General features: G+C 44.1%; 1 protein-coding gene across 3 annotated transcripts; it reads left to right on the plus strand.

Annotated features, from left to right (window-relative positions):
• On the plus strand, positions 1-26496 carry celf3b (cugbp, Elav-like family member 3b). Of its 3 annotated transcripts, XR_013120538.1 has the most exons (15): positions 1-452; positions 1086-1274; positions 6867-6949; positions 14016-14064; positions 14722-14850; positions 18076-18155; positions 18751-18879; positions 19917-20061; positions 20327-20476; positions 20746-20811; positions 20936-21019; positions 21188-21331; positions 21603-21769; positions 22220-22310; positions 26138-26496. XR_013120538.1 is itself a non-coding variant. In XM_076970523.1 (14 exons), exons 2-13 carry the CDS (start codon positions 1130-1132, stop codon positions 21728-21730), a joined length of 1332 nt encoding a protein of 443 aa, XP_076826638.1. In that variant the 5' UTR covers positions 1-452; positions 1086-1129; the 3' UTR covers positions 21731-21769; positions 26138-26496. The 3 variants fall into 3 exon arrangements, 2 of the variants coding, with proteins under 2 accessions (XP_076826638.1, XP_076826639.1); XM_076970523.1 differs by lacking the exon at positions 22220-22310; XM_076970524.1 differs by lacking the exon at positions 22220-22310 and having other exon boundaries at positions 20354-20476.
• Positions 26497-27552: the final 1056 nt, after the last annotated feature.

The raw sequence follows: 27552 nt of genomic DNA on the forward strand, positions 1-27552 counted from the left end.
AGAGAGAGAGAGAGAGAGACGCCGGCAGACGACAACAACTCACGAAAACAAGAACAACAAAAACAGGAGAACATTCTGAAGCAGTTGTAGTTCTGTCCATGTGTGTCGATCTTGACTGAGATTTTAGAGTTTAAAATAATTAACGCAATAAAGTTTATCATAACGGATCCGTTTATAATTCGTACGGAACGACTTCTCCTTTAGACTAGTGCAGAAATCGGGAGCAGAGCAATGAACGTGTACCGTCAGCGGACATAACGGTCCAGAACTGTGGAAGCTTTCAAAGGTCCAAGACAGATGCGTGTTGATCTTTACTAGTGTGACCGTGTAAGCGTGGGGTTGATCTCGATCTGCGAGGAACAGAAGCTCAAAGGTTCTTCACACTGAACCTCTGAGGAGGACAAACGGAGAAGAGGCTGAACACCGAGTGGAAACAGACGGAAACGAATTAGGTATGGTTAGTTTAACATCGTACGATTAACTCATCGGTATAAATATATAGGCTATGTAGCCTATGTAGTGTGTGTGTATATGTGTGTGTGTGTGTGTGTGTGCGCGTGTGCGTGTGTGTGCGTGTGTGTGCGCGTGTGTGTGTGTGTGTGTGTGTGCGTGTGTGTGTGTGTGTGTGTGTTCAACTGTTATGTTAACAGAGGCGGACAAAGGGTCTCCATAGGTTATTGTAGCTCTTTACCATAAGCGGGGTAAACAAAGGACGCTGGTTGGCACGGTGGGCTCGAGTCGTGTGTGTGTAGAGGAAGACAGGTGATCACTCAGCTGGAATTACTGCTCTTAATGAAAATTCGGCAACAACAAAGGCCATGACTGAATATTAATGGGCTATTTGCATAATTGTTGTAATCATTGGAAAAATACCTTTGAGTAGTTTCTTCTACATCACTTATTTAGCATTTATCTGAACATTGCAGCCATAGTTCAGTAGACTGATTATGAACGGAAAACTTGAATTTTTGGCTTTCTCTCATGGTACTATAATTCCCTTTGCCTCCTGTTTACATGCTACACACACTAATTTGGTATTTTTGTATTTTTTGTTTGTGTGTTGAACCCCCCTCCCCCCGCTCTAGTGCTGTGATCTGGAGGTCTTGGCCTCTACCTCTCCACCATCCCCATGAAGGAACCTGACGCTATAAAGCTGTTCATCGGTCAGATCCCGCGGAACCTGGAGGAGAGAGATCTCAAACCCATCTTCGAGCAGTTTGGGAAGATCTATGAGCTAACAGTAATTAAGGATAAATACACCGGCATGCACAAAGGTGAAGGGCCTTCACAAGCTCCTCCCCCGTTGGCATGTGTAACTGCAGCTATGACTGTTCTGATATGTACCTGTGTGGTGTTTTGATTAGGTGAGACTGTTCTGATATGTACCTGGGTGGGTGGTGTTTTGATTAGGTGAGACTGTTCTGATATGTACCTGTGTGGTGTTTTGATTAGGTGAGTCTGTTCTGATATGTACCTGGGTGGTGTTTTGATTAGGTGAGTCTGTTCTGATATGTACCTGGGTGGTGTTTTGATTAGGTGAGTCTGTTCTGATATGTACCTGGGTGGTGTTTTGATTAGGTGAGTCTGTTCTGATATGTACCTGGGTGGTGTTTTGATTAGGTGAGTCTGTTCTGATATGTACCTGGGTGGTGTTTTGATTAGGTGAGTCTGTTCTGATATGTACCTGGGTGGTGTTTTGATTAGGTGAGACTGTTCTGATATGTACCTGGGTGGTGTTTTGATTAGGTGAGACTGTTCTGATATGTACCTGGGTGGTGTTTTGATTAGGTGAGTCTGTTCTGATATGTACCTGGGTGGTGTTTTGATTAGGTGAGACTGTTCTGATATGTACCTGGGTGGTGTTTTGATTAGGTGAGACTGTTCTGATATGTACCTGGGTGGTGTTTTGATTAGGTGCGACTGTTCTGATATGTACCTGGGTGGTGTTTTGATTAGGTGCGACTGTTCTGATATGTACCTGGGTGGTGTTTTGATTAGGTGAGACTGTTCTGATATGTACCTGGGTGGTGTTTTGATTAGGTGAGTCTGTTCTGATATGTACCTGGGTGGTGTTTTGATTAGGTGAGTCTGTTCTGATATGTACCTGGGTGGTGTTTTGATTAGGTGAGACTGTTCTGATATGTACCTGGGTGGTGTTTTGATTATGTGCGACTGTTCTGATATGTACCTGGGTGGTGTTTTGATTAGCTGAGACTGTTCTGATATGTACCTGGGTGGTGTTTTGATTAGGTGAGTCTGTTCTGATATGTACCTGGGTGGTGTTTTGATTAGGTGAGTCTGTTCTGATATGTACCTGGGTGGTGTTTTGATTAGGTGAGACTGTTCTGATATGTACCTGGGTGGGTGGTGTTTTGATTAGGTGAGTCTGTTCTGATATGTACCTGGGTGGGTGGTGTTTTGATTAGGTGAGACTGTTCTGATATGTACCTGGGTGGTGTTTTGTTTCCTGGGTGAATGTTCAGACATCTGTCGTTCTCATATTTACCTGGTGGATTTCTGATTAGGTGAGAAAACATACACTGAGAATAGTGGTAATCATAGTGATCACACTGGCATTTCTACCAATCTCCCCATACACAACTGCATGATCACTGCATATGTGTCCTGAAAGGATTACAGGAGAGGCAGTATGTTTGTTCAATGTGTGTTTGTTCAGTGTGTGTATGTAGTTTCATGGGCAATGGTGCATCAGGCCATGTTTAGTATAGGGAGAAGAGGCCTTTGTCTGCTGTTCTGCCCACTTTATAAGGATCCAGACACAGGTACTCAGACACAGGGACTCAGACACAGGGTCTCAGACACAGGGTCTCAGACACAGGGATCCAGACACAGGGATCCAGACACAGGGATCCAGACACAGGGACTCAGACACAGGGACTCAGACACAGGGACTCAGACAGAGGGATCCAGACACAGGGACTCAGACACAGGGACTCAGAGACAGGGACTCAGAGACAGGGATCCAGACACAGGGATCCAGACACAGGGACCCACACACAGGGACCCACACACAGGGACTCAGAGACAGGGACTCAGAGACACGGACTCAGACACAGGGACTCAGACACAGGGACTCAGACACAGGGATCCAGACACAGGGACTCAGACACAGGGACTCAGACACAGGGATCCAGACACAGGGATCCAGACACAGGGATCCAGACACAGGGACTCAGAGACGGAGATTCAGACACGGGGATCCAGACACAGGGACTCAGAGACAGGGATCCAGACACAGGGACCCACACACAGGGACCCACACACAGGGACTCACACACAGGGACTCAGACACAGGGACTCAGAGACAGGGATCCAGACACAGGGATCCAGACACAGGGACCCACACACAGGGACTCAGACACAGGGACTCAGACACAGGGATCCAGACACAGGGACTCAGACACAGGGACTCAGAGACAGGGACCCAGACACAGGGATCCAGACACAGGGACTCAGACACAGGGACTCAGACACAGGGACCCACACACAGGGACCCACACACAGGGACCCACACACAGGGACTCAGACACAGGGACTCAGACACAGGGATCCAGACACAGGGACTCAGACACAGGGACTCAGACACAGGGATCCAGACACAGGGACTTAGACACAGGGACTCAGACACAGGGACTCAGAGACAGGGACCCAGACACAGGGATCCAGACACAGGGATCCAGACACAGGGATCCAGACACAGGGACTCAGACACAGGGACTCAGACACAGGGACTCAGACACAGGGACCCAGACACAGGGACTCAGAGACAGGGACTCAGACACAGGGATCCAGACACAGGGACTCAGAGACGGAGATTCAGACACGGGGATCCAGACACAGGGACTCAGAGACAGGGATCCAGACACAGGGATCCAGACACAGGGACCCACACACAGGGACTCACACACAGGGACTCAGACACAGGGACTCAGAGACAGGGATCCAGACACAGGGATCCAGACACAGGGACTCAGACACAGGGACTCAGACACAGGGATCCAGACACAGGGACTCAGACACAGGGACTCAGACACAGGGACCCAGACACAGGGACCCAGACACAGGGACTCAGACACAGGGACTCAGACACAGGGACTCAGAGACAGGGACTCAGAGACAGGGATCCAGACACAGGGATCCAGACACAGGGATCCAGACACAGGGACCCACACACAGGGACCCACACACAGGGACCCACACACAGGGACTCAGACACAGGGACTCAGAGACAGGGACTCAGAGACAGGGATCCAGACACAGGGACTCAGACACAGGGATCCAGACACAGGTATTCAGTCACAGGGATCCAGACACAGGGATCCAGACACAGGGAGAAGGCCGGCAGGTAACAGATGTTGAGTGTGTACTCCCAGGCAGGCTGTTGAGAAGCTATGTGTCCATTTATGGGGCATCAGATCAATGGCCACACACTGCTAGTCTCTCTGAGGGAGGGCTTGTTAGTGTGTGCTAAATTAAGACTCTGAGTTTTACATGGCCATTATTATAATGGAGATAAAGCCATTATAATGGAGATAGCTTCCTGCCATTTAGGTGTGTCTGCTTCTGTGTGTGTGTCTTCTCATTTTTTACTGCTCTATTCTATACTCAGCTTTCATAGGTTGAGAGAAAGCAAAATATAGACTGAAATATAGACTGAAATAAAGACCGCTACACAGATTGTGTGATCTCGCGCATCAGTGGTGTCACAATGTGGGGTGTTCAGTTTTATTAAGACACCTACAGACTCACAGAAAGGCTTTAAAAAGGGCCGCTGATAATCTTTTTTAATGAGGTTGGTAGTGCAACCATTGTGTAAATGGAGTGAGTGTTTGTGTTGGATCTGTGGGAGAACCATCACGGGAGTTTTTAGTGTAACCATGTCGTAACTGGGAGAACTGTACTGGGAGTCTGTACACTAACTATGATGTAACTGTGAGAACCGTATTGAGAGTCTGTACACTAACTATGGTGTAACTGGGAGAACTGTACTGGGAGTCTGTACACTAACTATGGTGTAACTGGGAGAACTGTACTGGGAGTCTATACACTAACTATGGTGTAACTGTGAGAACCGTATTGAGAGTCTGTACACTAATTATGGTGTAACTGGGAGAACTGTACTGGGAGTCTGTACACTAACTATGGTGTAACTGGGAGAACTGTACTGGGAGTCTGTACACTAACTATCGTGTAACTGGGAGAACTGTACTGGGAGTCTGTATTAGATTTGTGATGTAAATGGAACCTCTGTAACATCTGGGGCTTCATGGCGCAATGAGGCGGACAGAAGGCGGCAAAAACAACGAACCAGAAAAAGCAGAAGAGGGCGGGGCAGGCGGGGACCAGGGAGCAACAGGGGCGGGGCAGGCGGGGACCAGGGAGCAACAGGGGCGGGGCAGGCGGGGACCAGGGAGCAGCAGGGGCGGGGCAGGCGGGGACCAGGGAGCAGCAGGGGCGGGGCAGGCGGGGACCAGGGAGCAACAGGGGCGGGGCAGGCGGGGACCAGGGAACAACAGGGGCGGGGCAGGCGGGGACCAGGGAACAACAGGGGCGGGGCAGGCGGGGACCAGGGAGCAGCAGGGGCGGGGCAGGCGGGGACCAGGGAACAACAGGGGCGGGGCAGGCGGGGACCAGGGAACAACAGGGGCGGGGCAGGCGGGGACCAGGGAACAACAGGGGCGGGGCCAGAGGTTCTGGGAGTGCAGCAATGTTCAGAGCCGGCCGGTCTGGGGCTTAGCCCCAGGAACAGGAACTGACCCCTTCCAGGTCACGGGAACTGGAAACCCCTTCCGGGCCACGGGAACTGGAACAGGAAACGACCCCTTCCTACCGTGCCCGCCATGGGTTAATTGCTTGTTCTTTTCATCTTACCACGTCTTGCACTACAGGTCGCTCTCCCTGTAGTGTTTATCAAGACGGGGAGACTCTGGGCGCCTTACAGAAGTCTCTTGACAATAAGCAACCAACTGGAAAATATCCGCTATGACTCGCCTGTCTCATGACAAGTAGCCTGTAGCCTCGCCAGGGGAAATGCTGTCAGGGACACGTAAGACTCAAACTGGAAGAGTCTGAGGTCTGTTCCAGCATAAAGACTCAGAGTCTCCCTCTCCTACTGCATCCTTACTAGGGTAGGGTACAGAACATAGACACATGGCTAGAAAAACAGAGACTCTGTTCGAAATAGTCTACTACATACTACTGGCGTACTGATCGAGCCCCAAATCAGTATGCCGTATGCAGTATGTGACCAAAATGAAAATTTCCAGTACGCGAAACATACCCGGATGACCTACTACTTCCGCAAAATATTCCAGTACGCGAACAGAGCTATCTTCGTGGTGTACTGCATCCCATCATGCAACGCTACGTTCACGTGACCCCGTAGTATGCTTTGCTTTTGTCGCATACTGGAAACTGTACTGCATACTACTACGAGGACCAGTATGCAGTATCCAGTATATACTGAGTCCAGTATGCAGTATCCAGTATGTAGTAGGCTATTTCGAACAGAAACAAAATGTACACTGACAGGTGGAGGCGGGGCTAGACATGACTCTACTGATAGGGATCATAGCAGGAGGCGGGGCTAGACGTGACTCTACTGATATGGATCATAGCAGGCAGACCCTGCTGTAGTTTCACAGTTCTGTCTTTTCATGTGAGATATTAGGCTGCGATGTGTTAACCCTCAAACTGTAACAGAAATTAAATAGTTGTTGCTATAGCTGTGGAAAATAATCTCACTCAATCTCTCTGTTGCTCTCTTCATTTCTTTTTCTCTCCATTTTTCTCTTTCCCCTTCATTCTCTCCCTCATTCTCCCTTTCTCTCTCTCTCCATCCCCAGGATGTGCCTTCCTAACATATTGCGCACGAGAGTCAGCCCTCAAAGCCCAGACAGCTCTGCATGAGCAGAAGACCCTGCCAGGGGTGAGTCCACTGTGTGTGTGTGTGTGTGTGTATATATACCATCTTGAAATATAAACTTGATATGTAACTAACCATAAGCTTGCTTTGCCATGCTGGAATTGACACACCCTTAATCCCTTAGTCCCTTAATCCCTTAGTCTCTTAGTTTCTTAATCTCTTAGTCCCTTAATAAATTATCATCTGAAGTGGTTCAGTACCATTTTCCATGAGATATGATTTTGCATAACAGCAGTTAAAGAATGAGCACTGTGCCTAGCAGCAGTGGCAGTCTGAAGAAGCCCTTGTGAGGAACTCTTGTTCAGACCAACAGGAGCCATTCAGTCCTGCTCTGAAATGTGATTGGTTGTTAGTGGAGTCTCTCTCCTTACAGAATGATGTAGCACAGTGAGAGATGGAGAGAGAGGGAGGGAGGGAGAGCGAGGAGGAGAGATAGAGAGGGAGGGAGAGGGAGAGAGATAGAGAGAGAGAGACTGAGGGTGAGAGGAAGGGAGTGGGAGAGAAGAGAGGAAGGGAGAGTAGGAGAGAGAGAGAGAGAAAGATGAACATGGAGACAGAAGGTGTTACGGTAGTAATTTGTCCAGTTATGACATTAGGACCTTTCATACATCATCTTGAAGATCCACAAATGATACCTCTTCCTCCCTCACCACCTCCACCCATGATCCCTGCCCCACCTCCACCCATGATCCCTGCCCCACCTCTACACATGATCCCTGCCCCACCTCCACCCATGATCCCTGCCCCACCTCCACCCATGATCCCTGCCCCACCTCTACACATGACCACTCCCCTACATCCACAAATGATACCTCTTCCTCCCTGCCCCACCTCCACCCATGATTCCTGCCCCACCTCTACACATGATCCCTGCCCCACCTCCACCCATGATCCCTGCCCCACCTCTACACATGACCACTCCCCTACATCCACAAATGTCCCATCAACCCTCCCCCACCTCCACTCATCAGTAGCTGCAGGCTGAGATGTAGGTGTGTCTCAGAGACATGCTAATGTAGAATGGCACAGAGTGTTTCAGAGAATCTTTTATAAAACGGAGGACACTCCTCTACCCAGTAAATCAACAGATCCAGCTCGCAATACCAAACCTGCAGAGCAGTAAAGGACCTTTAAAAAGTCAAAATTATTTATAGTATTGATGCTGTTTGTAAACAATAGAAACTGTTGAAAATCTTGTTTTGAGTAATGGAGTATTTAAAATGTGTAGTCAATAATCAACAGCAATAAACCCAGAATATGAGATGGATGAGGAGGGTTGACCTGTGACGGTGTAGTCCATATGCAGAGGGGAGGGGCTGACCCAGGGAAGAGTGGGAGGGGCTGACCCAGGGAAGAGTGGGAGGGGCTGACCCAGGGAAGAGTGGGAGGGGCTGACCCAGGGAAGAGTGGGAGGGGCTGACCCAGACATCAGTCTCTCATACCATCTTTCTCTGTCTGTCCATAACTCTTCCCATCCCTCTCCCTCCATCACACTCACATTCCATCTGTCTCTCTCTCATGTGCACAGAGAGATTAAATGAAAGGAGAGAGATCTCAGTATGCTGAGTGAGCAGTGTCTCTCATTCAGATATTTATCTCTGTATCTCTCTCCTCTGTCTCCTCACCTCTCTCCTTCTCTCTGTCTCCTCACCTCTCTCCTTCTCTCTGTCTCCTCACCTCTCTCCTTCTCTCTGTCTCCTCACCTCTCTCCTTCTCTCTGTCTCCTCACCTCTCTCCTTCTCTCTGTCTCCTCACCTCTCTCCTCTCTGTCTCCTCACCTCTCTCCTCTCTGTCTCCTCACCTCTCTCCTTCTCTCTCTCAAACAGACATGAAGGTGGGAGGTGTGTGTGTGTGTGTGTGTGTGTGTGTGTGTGTGTGTGTGTGTGTGTGTGTGTGTGTGTGTGTGTGCATGCGTGTTAAGAACTGCACTTCCCATGACAGGGTGAGAACCATAAAACTATAAAAGAACAGGAAGGCAGAGAGAGTGACTGTGTGTATGTGTGCATGTGTGTGTGTGTGTGTGTGTGTGTGTGTGTGTGTGTGTGTGTGTGTGTGTGTGTGTGTGTGTGTGTGTGTGTTTCTGTGTGTGCGCGTTTAAACACAAAAGGACCCAAGGGAGGGCAGTAACAGATGGAAAAACCATGTGTGCAAATTCAGTGTGTGTGTGTGTTATATGTGTGTCCATGCATGTGTGTGTGTGTGTGTGTGTGTGTGTGTGTGTGTGTGTGTGTGTGTGTGTGTGTGTGTGTGTGTGTGTGTGTGTGTGTGTGTGTTTGTGTTTTATGCACTATAAATGATGGGTGTGTATGGTTGTGTATGGTTGTGCTGATAAACAGACATCTGTCAGCGAGGGAGAGACAGATAGACAGACAGACATAAACTGTGGGATGGGGATAAGAAGAAAGATATTTTAACAGATGAAACATGAACTCTGTGTTGCATTGTGTAGCATCAGTCAGACTGTTTTCAATCACACTATAATCTCTCATACTGTACTATAATTCACAAAATATGTATATGTATACACACACACACACACACACACAAACATACTTGATGTTTAAAACTATATGTTTAAATCGGGACTTTCACTCCATGAGGTTCTAAAGTTCCAATCATGTAGATCAGTAATTTCATTGCTGCCATAGCAACAGATGTGTTGTTAATACAATATCCATTAGTATTAAAATGCCTTGATACTGTAAATGACAAATCCTTAGTCCTGATGGTCTGGAGATGTTCAACAAACTGATCAGTCTTCTCCTGGTTTCTCCAATGTAAAGCTGATTACATCTCTTGGACGTAATGCAGTACACAACACCTGCCGTGGTGATGAGGATGAATCAGTGATGACAACTGATCCTTTTGTGGCAGTTATGTTAGTGGTTGTGTTAATAAATGTACATAGCACATAGCACATCTAGAATATTTGCAGGCTACAGTACCACAGTTGGAATCTGAATGGTTAATTAAATAATTCTTGATAAGGATGTCTTTAGAGTTCTTGTACCATCTATAAGACGATAAGTATAATATTATCCACTGTTTTATTTGTGGGGTGATAAATCAGCACCCCACTGGGAAGAATTGTGTTGTCGATAGGAATGAAAGTGTGTAGGTTTATAATGGATGGTGGCATTTAATTAACTAATTAATTAATTAGTAATACTCACTGAAACATCCAAAGAGGTTGTCTTCATGGCAGGATGGGCTGTATTCCACGTGTATTCAAGAGCTGGTGGAACTTAGAGAATGAAGAAATGAGCTCTTCTAATGTGCAGGTAGCAACACCTACAATGTCATCAATGCATCTCAAAAGCTGAAAGGGTACAAGTCCAGTGTATTGTTAAAAAATCGGTATTCTCTGTTAGGTATTCTCTGTTAGGTATTCAGTGATATGTATTCTCTGTTAGGTATTCAGTCATAGGTATTCTTTGTTAGGTATTTAGTAATAGGTGTTCTTTGTTAGGTATTTAGTAATAGGTATTCTCTGTTAGGTATTCAGTCATAGGTATTCTCTGTTAGATATTCTCTGTTAGGTATTCAGTGATAGGTGTTCTTTGTTAGGTATTCAGTAATAGGTATTCTCTGTTAGATATTCTCTGTTAGGTATTCAGTGATATGTATTCTCTGTTAGGTATTCAGTGATATGTATTCTCTGTTAGGTATTCAGTAATAGGTATTCTCTGTTAGGTATTCTTTGTTAGGTATTTAGTAATAGGTATTCTTTGTTAGGTATTTAGTAATAGGTATTCTCTGTTAGGTATTCTGTGATAGGTATTCTCTGTTAGGTATTCAGTGATATGTATTCTCTGTTAGGTATTCAGTAGTAGGTATTCTCTGTTAGGTATTCAGTGATATGTATTCTCTGTTAGGTATTCAGTAATAGGTATTCTCTGTTAGGTATTCTTTGTTAGGTATTTAGTAATAGGTATTCTCTGTTAGGTATTCTGTTAGGTATTCAGTGATAGGTATTCTCTGTTAGGTATTCAGTGATATGTATTCTCTGTTAGGTATTCAGTGATATGTATTCTCTGTTAGGTATTCAGTGATAGGTATTCTTTGTTAGGTATTTAGTAATAGGTATTCTCTGTTAGGTATTCTTTGTTAAGTATTTAGTAATAGGTGTTCTTTGTTAGGTATTTAGTAATAGGTATTCTCTGTTAGGTATTCAGTCATAGGTATTCTCTGTTAGATATTCTGTTAGGTATTCAGTGATAGGTATTCTCTGTTAGATATTCTCTCTTATGTATTAAGTGATAGGTGTTCTTTGTTAGGTATTCAGTAATAGGTATTCTCTGTTAGATATTCTTTGTTAGGTATTCAGTGATATGTATTCTCTGTTAGGTATTCAGTAATAGGTATTCTCTGTTAGGTATTCTTTGTTAGGTATTTAGTAATAGGTATTCTCTGTTAGGTATTCTGTTAGGTATTCAGTGATAGGTATTCTCTGTTAGGTATTCAGTGATATGTATTCTCTGTTAGGTATTCAGTAGTAGGTATTCTCTGTTAGGTATTCAGTGATATGTATTCTCTGTTAGGTATTTTGTAGTAGGTATTCTCTGTTAGGTATTCTGTTAGGTATTCAGTGATAGGTATTCTCTGTTAGATATTCTCTCACCTGTATTAAGTGACAGGTGTTCTTTGTTGGGTATTTAGTAATAGGTATTCTTTGTTAGATATTCTCTCTTATGAATTAAGTGATAAGTATTCTTCAGTGATAGATATTCATATTTATTCATATTCAGTGTGCTTTGTTCTTGTTTTATTGGGATGAGTTTCAAAACTAAAGGGGAGGAGAACAGCAGAGCCAGTCGATTCTGGTTACTAGGATACAATCCGAGAAAGAGATGCCTGGTTGCTAGGTAACATGCATGATGCAATGAGTGACTAATGTGGTGTGTAAAATGGCAAGCAGAAATAAAGAGAGACTGTGTGTGTGTGTGTGTGTGTGTGTGTGTGTGTGTATGTGTGTGTGTGTGTTCCTGCAGGTTTTCATGTACATAAGTGTGTGTGTGTGTGTGTGTGTGTGAGTGTGTCTGTGTGTGTGTTTGTGTGTGTGTGTGTGTGTGTGTGTGTGTGTGTGTGTGTGTGTGTGTGTGTGTGTGTGTGTGTGTGTGTGTGTGTGTGTAATAACCAGTTCCTCTGTGTCTGCACATACACATACAGACACTCAGAATCAAAGAACTCAGAGAGACTCTGGGAGACTCTGGGAGACTCTGGGAGACTCAGAGAATCATGGAGAATCATGGAGAATCTGAGAGACTCCATGAGAGACGTGCAGACTCTCAGGTGAACCAGAGGTTTAACTTGGCTGTAGACAACATTCAAGCTCAGAAGGAACTATTATTATTATTATTATTATTATTATTATTATTATTCTGTACTTCTCCTTTCCCTCCAGCTGTCACTCTCTCTCTCTCTCTCTCTACGGGTGTGTGTGTGTGTGTGTGTGTGTGTCTCTCTCTCTCTCTCCCTACGGGTGTGTGTGTGTGTGTGTGTCTCTCTCTCTCTCTCTCCCTACGGGTGTGTGTGTGTGTCTCTCTCTCTCTCTCTCTCTCCCTACGGGTGTGTGTGCGTGCGTGCGTGCGTGTGTGTGTGTGTGTGTGTGTGTGTGTGTGTGTGTGTCTATCTCTCTCTACGGGTGTGTGTGTCTCTCTCTCTCTCCCTACGGGTGTGTGTGTGTGTGTGTCTCTCTCTCTCTCTATGGGTGTGTGTGTCTCTCTCTCTCTCTCTCTACGGGTGTGTGTGTGTGTGTCTCTTCTTCCTGGTAGTTCTCTTTCTCCTAAGTGCTTTGCTAATGTGGACGTTTCTCTCCTCCCTCATTATCTATCTCTTGCTCATCCTCCCTCTATCTCTCCACGTCTCTCTTTGTTAGCTTTGAGAGGCTGGTCGTTGCCACTGGCGACCGGCATCCTTGTTTACTCCATGCCCTTGCTATCAGCATGTCACTATGGCGACGGAGGTGGGGGCGGGAGCAAGTGGAGGCTGCGTGCCGAGCTGTGGGCTGCGTCACCATGGCGATGTTGAGTAGCATCACGTCCAGGCCACCCGTCTCATCGTGATAATAATAATATAATATAATAATATAAATTGAAACATTCATTCATTCATTCATTCAATAAAACTATTTTGGCTAAGCATCCATTCAGCCTGGAGTTCAGGAGAAAGTCTCACACACACACATGTGGGGTTTAGGGGTGTGGGGCTTATTTAACACACACTCCAACACGCCTGCAGGCTCTGGAATGCATGCTAGCGTGTGAGATTTGGGCATGTGCACGTTAGACGCTATTTGAGTGCGGGGGCAATAGATTATGAGTTTTGGGTGCATACACAGCTGGTCTATGTGTGTGGCTGCAAACCGATGTGTGTCATTATTGTGCAGTGTGGGATCAGGGCTAGAGGTGGTGACAGATTACAGCTGATCTTGGCTGTGTGTGTGTGTGTGTGTGTGTGTGTGTGTGTGTGTGTGTGTGTGTGTGTGTGTGTGTGTGTGTGTGTAACCATCCCCCACCCCCTCTGTGTGGTATTAAGAGAGAGATGTGTTTTACTGTCTGTGCTGTGTGGTATTAAGAGAGAGATGTGTTTTACTGTCTGTGCTGTGTGGTGTGTTTTACTGTCTGTGCTGTGTGGTGTGTTTTACTGTCTGTGCTGTGTGGTATTAAGGGAGAGATGTGTTTTACTGTCTGTGCTGTGTGGTATAAAAGAGAAATGTGTTTTACTGTCTGTGCTGTGTGGTATTAAGAGAGAGATGTGTTTTACTGTCTGTGCTGTGTGGTATAAAAGAGAAATGTGTTTTACTGTCTGTGCTGTGTGGTATTAAGAGAGAGATGTGTTTTACTGTCTGTGCTGTGTGGTATAAAAGAGAAATGTGTTTTACTATCTGTGCTGTGTGGTATAAAAGAGAGATGTGTTTTACTGTCTGTGCTGTGTGGTATTAAGGGAGAGATGTGTTTACTCTCTGTGCTGTGTGGTATAAAAGAGAGATGTGTTTTACTGTCTGTGCTGTGTGATGTGTTTTACTGTCTGTGCTCCTATAAATGATATTTTGTGTTTTATTTGTTAGATGAATCGGCCTATTCAGGTGAAGCCAGCAGACAGCGAAGGCAAAGGAGGTAGTGCAAATACACACACATACACACCACACACACACACATACATACACACACACACTCACACACACACAGAAATATATTGATGCCCACAGGCTTACACCTATACATACACAGTCACACATACCCACTCATGCCCACACATGCCCCCACACACCCAAACACACCTACACAATGAGATGAGCAAACCACCCGCACTTTTGGAAGGTTCAGCATCTTGTGTATTATGAACTTACACTGCCCCTTCTGGACAAAATATGTTTTAAGAGCACAGTTATTTACTTACTGAAGTGAGCCTGGTTTACTTCACTTCGTAACCCTTAACTGACTGCAACTTTTAAAATATACATCAGTTGAAAGCCGTTCTAATTTTCCCTCTCTCTCTCTCTCTCCCTCCCTTTCTCTCTGCCTCCTTCCCTTTCTGTCTACCTCCCTCCCTCATTCTCTCCCTCTCTTTCTCTCTCTCCCTCTCTATCGCTCCCTCTCCATCTCACTGTCACTCACTCTCTCTTTCCCTCTCTCACTGTCACACACTCTCTCTCCCTCTCCCTATCTCTTCATTTCTCCCTCTCTTTCTCTCTCTCCCTCTCCCCTGCTTTCTCTCTCTCCCTCCTCTCTCTCTCCCCCCTCTCTCTCCCTCTCTCCCTCTCTCTCTCTCAGAGGACAGGAAGTTGTTTGTGGGTATGCTGGGGAAGCAGCAGGAGGGTGAGGATGTGAGGAAGCTGTTTGAGCCCTTTGGCAGGATTGATGAATGTACAGTACTAAGGGCACCTGATGGTACAAGCAAAGGCAAGAAGCACACACACACACACACACATACACACACACACACACACATACACACACACACACACACACACACACACACACACATACACACACACACACACACACATACACACACACACACACACACATACACTCACACACACACAATCACACACACACATACATACATACATACACACACACACCACACACACACACACACACACATACACACACACATACACACACCCCCCATGTTCTCATGAGGGAAATAATTACAGTTTTTTGCAGATGCTAAGAAGACAAACCATATTTTTGCATCCAAACTGTCAGGACTGGCTCAGATGCTACTCCTCCAGCTGCCACTGGAGGGGGCTCCCAAGTCAGTGCCAGGATTAACAAGCGTAATCAGCAGTGATCCGTCACAGCTGTCACCATGGCTTCTTAAGGAAGCTTGTTTTGACAGATCACTGCTAATTCGTTTTGGCTTACCGTCACATTCTCAGCCCTTTCTCTGCTTTCTCTACATTACGTTGTCTCGCCACCTTTCTCTCTCTCTCTTCTCTGTTTTTACCATACTACTTATTCGATTATCTATCTCCTGCGCCGCTTTCTGGCCTATCTCAAGTTTTCCTCCGGCTATTTCTCTTCATATCCGTTACACATTTATTTTGGGAAGGGTTTTTGTTTGTTGCAGCATCTGCCTGCTGCCAGTTACTTCCCCTGGCATCCTTAGTTTCGTTTTCCGAGTCCTTTTAGTTGCCTTTGTTACTTTCCTCCCGTGTCTCTACGGTTGAGTTTCACCTTTTCGCGTGTTGAGTATTCCACGTTGTTTTCTGTTGTTTATTCTCCCGTGTTTTTACGGTTGCACTTTATTTTACGTGTTGAGTTTTTGGTGACTTTTGTGTTTAGTTTGTGTGTGTGTTTATTGCATGCACACATACTCAGTTCACCGTCACTTAATTCAGTCTGCTTCAATTGGCACTTGGGTCTAATTCATTCTTTATTTTCTGGCGCGGTGTGTATTGGATTGTACACCCGTCGTCACACAAACGCTACTGTAGAGGTGCTTCGTTCCTTTCACAGATCTCTTGTATCACCCTTGCCTCTGGTTAGCAACAAGTATTTGGAAAAATGCGAGTGAGATGAGATTCTCTTTAAAGATGTACTTATAACAACAAAGACATTACACTGAACTCAACATGACTCGGTCAAAAAACTGTGTTGCTTCCAAACATCACTAACTGTCGTCTGTCAATCTTAACTCACAAGCAGGAAACAGAAAGGTTACTGACGGAAGCTGAAAGTACAGAAATTTCTTCAAACTTATACATTACTAATTTCTGCCTTTTAGAAAATACAACAACTGTGAATTCTTATTAAATTATCTTCACCATATTTTAACTAAATTTAACTAAATTATTTCTAACAATGCATTAACAATGCATTAACCCTTAACTGGCTCTTATAGCTACACACAAATATCAGATGATTTGTGTCAGAGCTGGTCCCAAGGCAGCTCCTCCAGTCGCCACCAGGAGGAGCCTGCGAGTCAGACCACAGGCTAACGGTGATGGCACGCACCTGTCATCCTGTGTTTTTAAGGACGACAGACGTAGTGCCTCACCACTGAGTTGTCTGCTTTCATGTTGTCAACCTCAAGCCCGTTTTCTCGCATTGTCTCTACTCGGTGTCTCATCACCCTGCCCATCGCTTATTTCAGTTGTTTTGTTTATTTCTTTGTCTTGTTCGAGTTTTTACCTCCTGCGCCGCTCCCTGGCCTCTCTCAAGTTTTCCTCCTGCTGTTATCCTTCCTATCCGTTTTGGTTTTGGTTCTTGGGAAGGGTTTTTTGTTTCGTTGTGGCGTTTGCCAGCCAGCCAGCTACCTCCCCTGGCGTCCTTTGTTTTCCTTTTTGATTTTCTGTGTGTTCGCTACACGTTGAGTATTTCCGCTATTGTTTTCAGTTCTCACCTATTATTCGCCTCGAGTTTCTCCGCGGTTACTTTCAGTTTCACCCTCCACATCGGCACTGAATACACAGTGCTTCGTGTCTCTGTTCTCTTGCGTGTGTGCCATCACTCAGTGCATGGACAAGGCGCTTGGGTCCGCCATCTTAAAACATTCGCGGGAGATTCCGTCTCCTACATCTCCCGCTCTGACAATTTGCCTTTCATATATGTGACTACACACTACAACACTATGTGACTACAAGTGACAACCATGTGTCTGAGTGTTTAGTTTGTAGTCTGCTGTGAAGGTCTGTCAGAGATCTCACATATAGGCCTACATGACTATTCTCAAATATCGAGGTTATTTCTGCATATTTAGTACATTTACACCATAAAGTAAAACACAATTACAAGGGGAAGGTTTTTTTGGTTTTGTATGAACACTACAGCAATAGATGCTGTATATATTCTAAACACATGGACAACAAAAACAAAAAGACAAAATAACCTCAAGCTTCCTCCATCGCCTGCTGAATGTATCAGGGTTGCCAACTCTCACGCATTGAGCGTGAGACACACGCATTTGACCGTCTTCACGCGCTCTCACGCCACACTTCCGATTTCTCACGCCAAAAAAATAAATAGTTTATTTACCTCTGATCCACATCTATGATTCAATGAGTTACTAGTTTGCTCTGGCGATCGATCGTGATATACTTAATTTGTGTCCATTTTACACCCCGCCCCGGTAACAATTTACGTTCAGTCTCTCACCCCCCCCCCACCCCGTCAAAAACTTACGTTCGCCAAATCTCACTCCAAGCGATCTTGAAAAGTTGGCAACCCTGATGTATTTGCGTTGGTGGGGTTGGCGACCACCTCCATGCCAAAAATAACTCAACAGTAATGGAGAGTTTGGTGGAGGTGAAGCACAACAAATCGTGTTGTTCAGTGAACCAGTTTGTACTTGAGCAGCCCGGTGCAGTATTAGACTCCACTGATGTGCAAACCAAGATTTACAACTCGTGGCCTCTTTATAGGGATGTGTAGGTCAGAGAATGTGCTTAAGGTTTAGCGCACCAGGTCAATAGGCTACATGGGTTAGAGTTTTCAAAAATTGTGCTATAAAGACCACGTTTTGGTCTTAGCAGCTGCAAAAATTGTAATCAGGATTTAATTCAGAAAGTAATGTAACAACAGCCATATAATAACAATAGCAGAGAGTTCATTCACGAACACACACACACATACACAGTGTGAGGTAATAAGTGTGTGTGTTAACACTTGTGATTACAGGTTGTGCATTCGTGAAGTTCCAAAGTCACGCTGATGCTCAGGCAGCCATTACCAGTCTCCATGGAAACAGAACACTACCAGTGAGTCTCCCTCGCATCACCTGAACTACACCCAATATCTGAACTACACCCAACACCCGAACTACACCCAATACACAAACTACAGTCCAACATACAATCTACAGCCCAACACCATGCACGTGAATCTGCCTTACATCGCCTGAACTACAGCCCAACACACAAACTACAGCCCAACACACAAACTACAGCCCAACACAAGGCACATCACCTGAACTACATCCAGCACCTGAACTACAGCTAACACTTGAACAACACCCCAAAACACTACCAGTGAGTCTCTCGCATCACCTGAACTACACCCAGCATACAAATTACACCCGAACACACCAACTATACCGCAACACACAAACTACACCCCAATTCAAAATCTACACATGGACAAACAAACTACGCCCCAACACAATCTATGCCATACGTATTTTCAGTTTCTTTTGGTAAAATAAATTTTAGAGCTTTTGACACATTCCATTTGAAGTTTGATCTTTTTATATCTACTGTCCCAGTATTGTATTGTAGCAGTACGGTACCATTCTACTTTATTAACAGTATTAAACTACACCACATTAGCACCATCAGCTCTTCTCCATCTCCACAGGGCGCCTCCTCCACACTCGTGGTGAGATTTGCAGACAGTGAGAAGGAGCGTGGTGTCCGGCGCATGCAGCAGGCTGTCTTCAGCCCCATGTCCCTCAGCCTGGGGGCATACGGAGCCTACACGCACGCCGTGAGTACTAACCCACACCTACACGCACGCCGTGAGTATTAACGCACACCTACACGCACGCCGTGAGTACTAACCCACACCTACACGCACGCCGTGAGTATTAACGCACACCTACACGCACGCCGTGAGTACTAACACACACCTACACGCACGCCGTGAGTATTAACGCACACCTACATGCACACCGTGAGTATTAACGCACACCTACACGCACGCCGTGAGTATTAACGCACACCTACACGCACGCCGTGAGTATTAACACACACCTACACGCACGCCGTGAGTATTAACGCACACCTACACGCACGCCGTGAGTATTAACGCACACCTACACGCACGCCATGAGTATTAACACACACCTACACGCACGCCGTGAGTATTAACACACACCTACACACATGCTGTGAATAGTAACACACACTAATAACACACACTTACATAAAAACCATGTTATGTTATATTATATTTATTTGATAATATGACAGTATGGTTCTGTTATTGGTTCTGTTATTGGTTCTGTTTCTTCCCCTTTTCCCCTCTCTCTTCCCCTTCTTCTTTTGATTCATCTCTCTCTCTCTCTCTCCTACTGTCTCAGTTCAGTTCAACAGTGCTTTATTGTAATGCGTTAATGTAAAACGATGCACTGTTGCAAAAGCAGTTAACAAGAAATAAATACATAAATAAATACAAACATAACATAAATAATAGAAAGATAATGTTATAGATTGTAATAGAACACTAGAAGATATTTGCAGAGTTATTCATAATCAATAGAAGGTAATGTAGATTGAAGATATGAAGATATGTGCAGTTATTCATAATCAATAAAGGAAAAGGACAACAGTCAAGACAATTTAAAAATATGTAATAATCAGTAATAATAATAATTTGTTATTAGAATAGAATAATAACAAATGACAGTAATTATATATCTTCCTCCCTCTTTCTCTCCCTCCCTTTCTCTCTCTCTCCCTCCCTCTCTCTATCTCTCTCTCTCTCTCCCTCCCTCCCTCTCTCTTTCTCTCTCTCTGAGTTAGTTGGTACAGCAGCAGACACTGATGGCTCAGACTGCCTACTTATCGCCGGTAGCAACAGTTGCCGCAGTACAGATGCAACAGATGGCAGCCCTTAATACCAATGGCATCATAGCCACGCCCATAACCCCCATCACACCTTCTTCAGGTAAAGGCCACACCCCCTGTAGGTCTCTTTCTGGGGTATAGCGCTGGTGCCTGGACCTTCAGGGTATTGCAGTATTGCTGTAAAAATGTGGAAAAGCATTATTAGTAGATTTAAGTATTGTAACTTTAGTTTAAGACTGGATAGAAAGATTTTAAATTATGACAAATTTCTCTGAGAACTGTAACTGAATCTGTTAATAACGTTAGGTACAAGTCATCCCTTCCCCACAGCTGTCATTCAAACTTTCTGCGTGTCTAATCTGCAGGGGCAAACACCCCTCCCACTATTGCAGTGACATCGGGACCTGGTCTGCCTCCACCAATTGGAGTCAGTGGTTATAGTCCTGTTCCTGCACCAGCCAATGGACAGCCAGCTTCTGAAACAATCTACACTAATGGCATTCACCCATATCAAGGTGACAAGCTCTGTGTGTTCAAGGGCTGTGATTAATGCTGTCAGTTTAGACGACTACACTTAACACTTCAGAATTCATATATCAGAATTGGCACAACACTTTTAGTATTGTAAATGTTTCTATTTATTTCTGCTTTCTACATTCCTCCCTCTCTCCCTTTCACTATCTCTCCTTCTCTCTCTTTCTCTCTCTCTCCCCTACAACACTGTCCCCCCGCCCTCCCCCCCCTCTTTCTCTCTCTCTCTCTCTCTCTCTCCATCAACCCTCAGCCCCAACTCTGTCTGGAGCGCTGGATTCCCTCCAGCAGGCGTATGCTGGTATACAGCACTACACAGGTAACTCTCTCTCCTACTGACCTGCTGTACACGGGTCTGCTCAGATCACTCCAGCCCCTCATACAGAGCAGCCACCCTGCCCAGTCTGCCTGTCCATTATTGTGTGTATGTGACTGTTCCCTAGCAACCTATCCTGCTGCCTTCGGATTGGTCAGTCCGCCGTATCCCCCTCAAGCCACACTTGCTCCTCAGCAACAGCAGCGAGAAGGTGATGTAATTTCCTGTTTTAGATGTCTTCATCAGTGACTCCTGTCATCTCTCTGAACTCATAATGCACTCTAATATATGTAAATCTAATGTATAGTGTGTGTGTGCACGTGTGTGTGTGTGTGTGTGTGTGTGTGTGTGTGTGTGTGTGTGTGTGTATGCTCTGCAGGTCCTGAAGGCTGTAATATCTTCATTTATCACTTACCCCAGGAATTCACAGACTCTGAGTTACTGCAGATGTTTATGTCATTCGGAAACGTCATCTCTGCTAAAGTGTTTGTCGACAGGGCCACCAACCAGAGCAAGTGTTTTGGTAAAGATGACGACAGTGGTCACGTGATTGTTGTGTTACTGTGGCGATGACGACAGTGGTCACGTGATTGTTGTGTTACTGTGGATGGTCCTTCTCAGTGATCTACTTGTGGAGTGTATACGAGGCACTAACATTTCTCTCTACCACTGATTTCTCTTTCCCTCTGATCTCTCTCTCTCTCTCCTTCTCCTCCCCCCCTCTCTTTCTCTCTCTCTCTCTCTCTCTCTCTCTCTCTCTATCCTTCTCCTCTCCCCCTCTTTCACTCTCTTAGGCTTTGTCAGTTTTGATAACCCTGCCAGTGCTCTAACTGCCATTCAGGCCATGAATGGCTTCCAGATCGGCATGAAACGCCTCAAAGTTCAACTAAAGAGGCCAAAGGATGCCAACAGGCCCTACTGAGCTGGGAGTGCCCCCCAGAGGCTGATGAGAGAAATGCAGGTGGGGATGAAAGGGCAAAAGGGGGAGGAGAGACAGCATGGGTGGAGGGACAGGCTATAACAACAGCGCCCCCTACCTGCTGCGATACAGCTGCTGTTTGTCCCATACAGGCTATGTGATGATTTGATGTATGTCCCATACCAAGTGGAAAATTAAAACTTCAATCCAATTACATTTATTAAGTACAGAGGTAGTCATTTGTATGAGTGACAGGTCCCCTAACCAATCCTGGCATAAGACACCTGGCTCTGTGTGAGGGAAAGGTGAAAAAACGACTGGTAATGGCCAGCTAACTCACATGGTTCATTCTAAGCTAAGGACCTTTAGTAGTAAAAATAATTTTGTAGGAAATAGTACAGCCTTTTCTGCTTTGAAGAAATGTGAATTTTATTTTTTTTTCTGCTGTGTGTATTTTGTTTTTTCCCTGTAATCTACAAACTCCATTCCAAGGTCCACAACCCGACGTAAATTGCGGGAGATCCCATCGCTATGGCTATGGTTGCCTAGCAACTGATAATGCCCCCCTACCTCTCCCACTGTAGTAAGTTAAACTGGCCTGTGTTTGGGTTGCCGTGGCGACTGCCTGTGTTTTTTGCTCTCGATTTTGTTTTGCTGCCCGTCGCCCCCTGCTGGTGACGTTTCCACGTGCAGGGCTGCATGTCATGTCGCTGTGGCAGCGTCAGACTACGTCTGGTGCATCTTGACGTTGTTTGATCTCTTTACATGTTGATCAATGACTCACAGTAGTTTGATTGGAAGTTTGACTACACATGTATAATCTCTGCATTCTCTCTCATCTGAAGTGTGTTTAAGAGTGGTGTTTGTGATCACTTAAAATGACTTTTCTGTGTGGTCTAATACTGTGATGATACCCACTTATGTGCTGTTTATAGTGTGGGTGTGTGTGTGTGAGTGTGTGTGTGTGTGTGTGTTTGTGCACAGAGTTGTGTGATTGCAATGAGACATTCTCTTCTTAATATTTCCCATAGATATTTAAAGCATGACGAATATATAAACAGCTTTCCTCCTGATGCTAATAGACCCAACTCCTCTCTCTCTCTCACTCCCTCTTTCTCACCTCTCCCTCTCTCACCCCCTCTGTCTGTCTCCCTCCCTCACTCTTTTCCTCCCTCTCTCTCACTCCCTCGCTCTCTTTTGCCCCCCTCTCATCCTTTCCCTCTCTCTCACCCTCCCACTTTCTCACCCCTCCCTCTCTCCCTCTCACCCCTCTCTGTCTGTCTCCCTCCCTCACTCTTTTGCTCCCTCTCTCTCTCTCTCTCCCTCATCTTTAAGATACACTGATAGTGCCTTGAGCTAAATGGAGAAAAACACAGGAATTCTGGGAAAGGTCACCAGAACACATTTTGATTAAATTAGTGTTCAGATGAAATTCAATGTTCAATTCAAAGTTCAATGTTTCAGTTTTTATGTAAAAATAGCATGTAATTGACTAATTGCTGTAGAATTCCTGTGTTTGTACTGAAGCCAGGGAGTGATGCATGATGGGTGAATATTTGCTTGCTATTAGCATTTAGCTTGTGCACACATTTAAAGACACATACAAACATACACACATATATGCGCACACAAATGCAAACGTACACACAAACACAGATTGCTGTCTTGAGCTTAATGTGTTAAGCTGCATGGAGACTGTGTATGTAAATATGTGTGAAAGTATATGTTAGATAGAAGGTTTTCTTAACAGACACACTTTAAGATCACATGTCTCAGGTATGGTGAACCCAGGGTTCTGTGTGTGGTGATTTTGTTAAAACCTGCTATAATTCTGTCTTTCCACATCAGGAAGCAAGATAAATTTGTAATTCTAAGTGATGTACTGTCAAATGTCAGCTTTTATTGTTTCATTTCAAAGAAATGACCAGGCAGATATGACAGAAAGAGAGAATGTTTGTGCATTACTCAGTGCTGCCCCCTTGTGGGCCTTGTGCAAGGCTCTATCTGAGACAGTAGCAGTGAGGCCTAAAAACCAGCCTTCTACAGTGTCTGCCATTTTACTGACTTCATATTGGGGACCAAAAATACCATTTCTGTATGTCCTTTAAATTCCTTTATCTGACATTTGTTTACTTCAGGGTTTTCTTTATGTGCCTCTAAGGGCTCTGGGAACTGAAGTCTTTTTTACACTGATTTAGGACCTGGTCCCCCTAATCCAATCCTGCTTTTACACATCATTGGAGACAATGAAAAACTTAGGTCAGACTAACATGGTAGTTAGAGACCTTTCTTCTGGCTGAGGTGACTGAGGATCTGCTTGAGAAAAAACCACTTGGGCTCTGTTAGAAATAGCCTACTACATACTGTATACTGCACTCAGTATATACTAGATACTACATACTGGTCCTCATAGTAGTATGCAATACAGCAGGAGTACTCAAATAGAAATGATGAGGGGCCACAATGTTTTTTTCAATGACTCAAGGGGCCATTTATTGGGACCGTGTATGATAACGTATCATGACAATATAACGTATAACATTTATAACATTTCCTTTTTATTCAAAACTAAATATTACCTAAAATAAAAATATAATTTGCATTTGGGCATAAATTAATAGCTATTCATTATCTCTGAATCCGTGAATGGCTTCATGTGCTTCGCCAAAACCCACGCTACTCTAAGGGAGCATTGATTGTGTTGCCGTTTGTTGTTTTGTCAAAGAAGTGTGGAGGATTCGGTTGGATGTTTCATATGATGCTTTAAAGGGAACCCCGGCTGATAACATATGTAAGCCTTAATATCATGTAATTACTCTAAATTATTAAGACATGTAAAAAATCACAAAAAGTAGCAGATTTATTATTATTATTCTATTTATTATTATTTATTATATAAATTCAACGTTAGTGGGGTCCATTTTGCCATCGAGCCTCTAAAAATAAGATGAATTAAACAAATAAACATAGTACTGGAAAAATACACGATGGCCTTTATTTGCGATCGGTTCAAAACACAGGCGTGTCTAGCCCCTAATTTGAGTCCCAGCACTGTGACGGGCAAGGTGAGCAACTAAAAAAGGAAGCGATCACGCCAAGTCTCAAGGAAAGAGGATGGTTTAATAGAAAGTGTGCAAACCAAAATCCCGTGCATTGTTCCAAATGAAGGAAATAATAACCAGCAGTCAACTGGTGCAAAGACAAGACATATATAGACAAACAAACGACCCTCAGGTGAGACGGATCACGGGTCCCGCCCACCTGAGGGACGAACATCACGTGACCAAAAACAGGACCGCTGCCGCTGTGACCTGCAGGGGGCCCCCCCACAACGTTACAAGCACCCCATAAACTAAGAGTAAAATGTCGTTTTTGTAACAGAAATTTGTCTCTAGTAACACCATAGGAAATATATGATTAAATGTTACATTTAACAACAACAAAAGAATAGCCTCACAAATGGTATCATCATTTCTTCTCTCCCACCCCAGCCCTGCACACACGCTAGCTCCACTGGTGTGGTGTATACAGTAAGAAACGCAGATGGCGATTTCTTACCAAACTTTAACAGCAGTTCTTTTTTTGCTGCTCTGAATCACCGATCACTCTTTATGTTGTTACTGGTAGGTAGTGATTGTGGTTATTTCTATCTAGCAAGCTAATAACTTGTTATTCAAGCTAAAGCTATCTCTCAGTAAACAAAGCCAGACTGAGGCTCGCCGGTCTATACGTGCCTCTGTAATATGGTCTGTCCCTTCCAGTGAGCAATTGTCAATTTACTGTAGTAATACCAAATAAATGTGTTACCAATTAAATATGCTACTGATAATTTATACTGATAATTATCCTGACCATAGCCCCTGGTGGGAAATTTAGTTAACATGCTTTAATGCTACAGTTGGTGGTTGTTAAGAAAACACTGTTTAACTAGCCAAATAGTTCACAAATTATTAGCTATCGGTGAGAGGATGTTGTTCTCATTTAAAAACTGAGCAGTACAAGTATGCATATGCTTCCTAACATATTTATATGAAATACATATATTTATCGTCCCATTGGCGTCCACTGTTTTTTGTTTTTTTTTTTATGATGAGATATCAAACGTGGACGCATTGCATGAAGGGATGAAGTTCACAACGAAGATAGCTGTGTTCGCGTACTGGAATATTTTGAGGAAGTAGTAGGTCATCCGAAGATGTTTCCTGTACTGGAATAATTCTTTTTGGTCACATACTGCATACGGCATACTGATTTTGGGCTCGATCAGTACGCGAATAGTATGTAGTAGGCTATCTCGAACAGAAATTGGCCATTGGTGGGGGGCAGAAGATGCATGTAGTCATGGAATAAACAGAGCTCAACACTAATGTAATCTCTCTCTTCTCTCTCTTTCTCTCTCTCTCTCTCCAGATTGAAAAATCAAGAGTACTGGGTTCAAAGTCATTCATGCAGTTACATGGAGCATGAATTTAAGATGATTGGGTAACAACACACACAACATGCTAATGATAACCCACACACCACACTATTTAGAACACACACCATGCTATTTAGAACACACACACCATGCTAATGACAACACACACCACACTATTGAAAACACACACACACCATGCTAATGACAACACACACCATGCTATTGAGAACACACAAGCCATGCTAATGGCAAGACACACCATGCTAATGACAACACACACCATGGTATTGAGAACACACACGCCATGCTAATGGCAAGACACACCATGCTAATGACAACACACACCATGCTATTGAGAACACACGCCATGCTAATGGCAAGATAAACCATGCTAATGACAACACACACCATGCTAATAACAATGGAACATGTCTATAGACTATTGTGTGCATACATCACACTTACACGTACAGTCTCACACATGCGAGTGTGTGCCCAGTCCTCATCACTGCTCAGACACTCACGGATGCTCATATGTCTGAAGGAGACATATGGCTCCTTTTTGTTAACAATTATTAAAATAAGTAAAACAAAAGGGTAGTATGTAGGTTAGTCCTTCAACACTAAGAAACTTTATTATGTGTATATACATGTCAAGAAATTACAATGGATGAAAGAGTGAAGCAAAATAAAATAGTTTACATGAAAACAATCACAACCCCATTAAAATAGTTTACATGAAAACAATCACAAACCCACTAAAATTGTCATTGTCATCATCATTACTACTACAGAGATCTTTTGAAAACATCATTTGAATTAAGATTTCTATCTTTTCTTGAAATATGGGAGAAGGGTTCAGGAGCGTTTTGGGGGTAGTTTTAATACTAGTTTTCATTACAGATTAATTTCATTTTTTATTTTATTAAGAATTCGCTTTTAAATACAGATTTAGATGTGATCTCTTCATTTGAGAGTGTTCAGTTTCTTTCCTTTTCTTATGAAATCCAGAAAATATTTGACTTTGTAACTGAATAATTATTGAACTTTGAATTACAATGATATCTATTTATTATTTATTGACTAATTTTTAATTCAGACTTACTTTCTAATTTAAATAAAATGCACATGTGATACAAACACTTTTAAGTGCATATTTCTGTGAATGAGCTCTTTCAGGTCATACTTACGGGTCATGTTTATGGGTCATACTTACAGGTCATATTTACGGGTCATACTTATAGATCAGATTTACTTGATACTTGATTTCAGTTAACAGTTGTTAATGGTTGTTCTCATACATTCAGAGAGCTGTTAGATCAAATAAGTCTCAGTTCAGAATCTAGAAAGAGTTTTATCCAGTTGATGTTTTAATAGCACCATATAAACAATAAAGATAAAACACTTT

Source organism: Brachyhypopomus gauderio, chromosome 13, assembly GCF_052324685.1.
Source record: "Brachyhypopomus gauderio isolate BG-103 chromosome 13, BGAUD_0.2, whole genome shotgun sequence".
Lineage (NCBI taxonomy): Eukaryota > Metazoa > Chordata > Actinopteri > Gymnotiformes > Hypopomidae > Brachyhypopomus > Brachyhypopomus gauderio.

Bases quoted from the DNA above. Each gene is read 5' to 3' on its own strand.
- celf3b (XM_076970523.1), top strand. From the start codon at position 1,130: ATGAAGGAACCTGACGCTATAAAGCTGTTCATCGGTCAGATCCCGCGG. The intron at 14,851-18,075 runs GCAAGAAGCACA...TTGTGATTACAG, and splicing joins ACCTGATGGTACAAGCAAAG to GTTGTGCATTCGTGAAGTTC. The intron at 18,880-19,916 runs GTGAGTACTAAC...TCTCTGAGTTAG, and splicing joins ACGGAGCCTACACGCACGCC to TTGGTACAGCAGCAGACACT.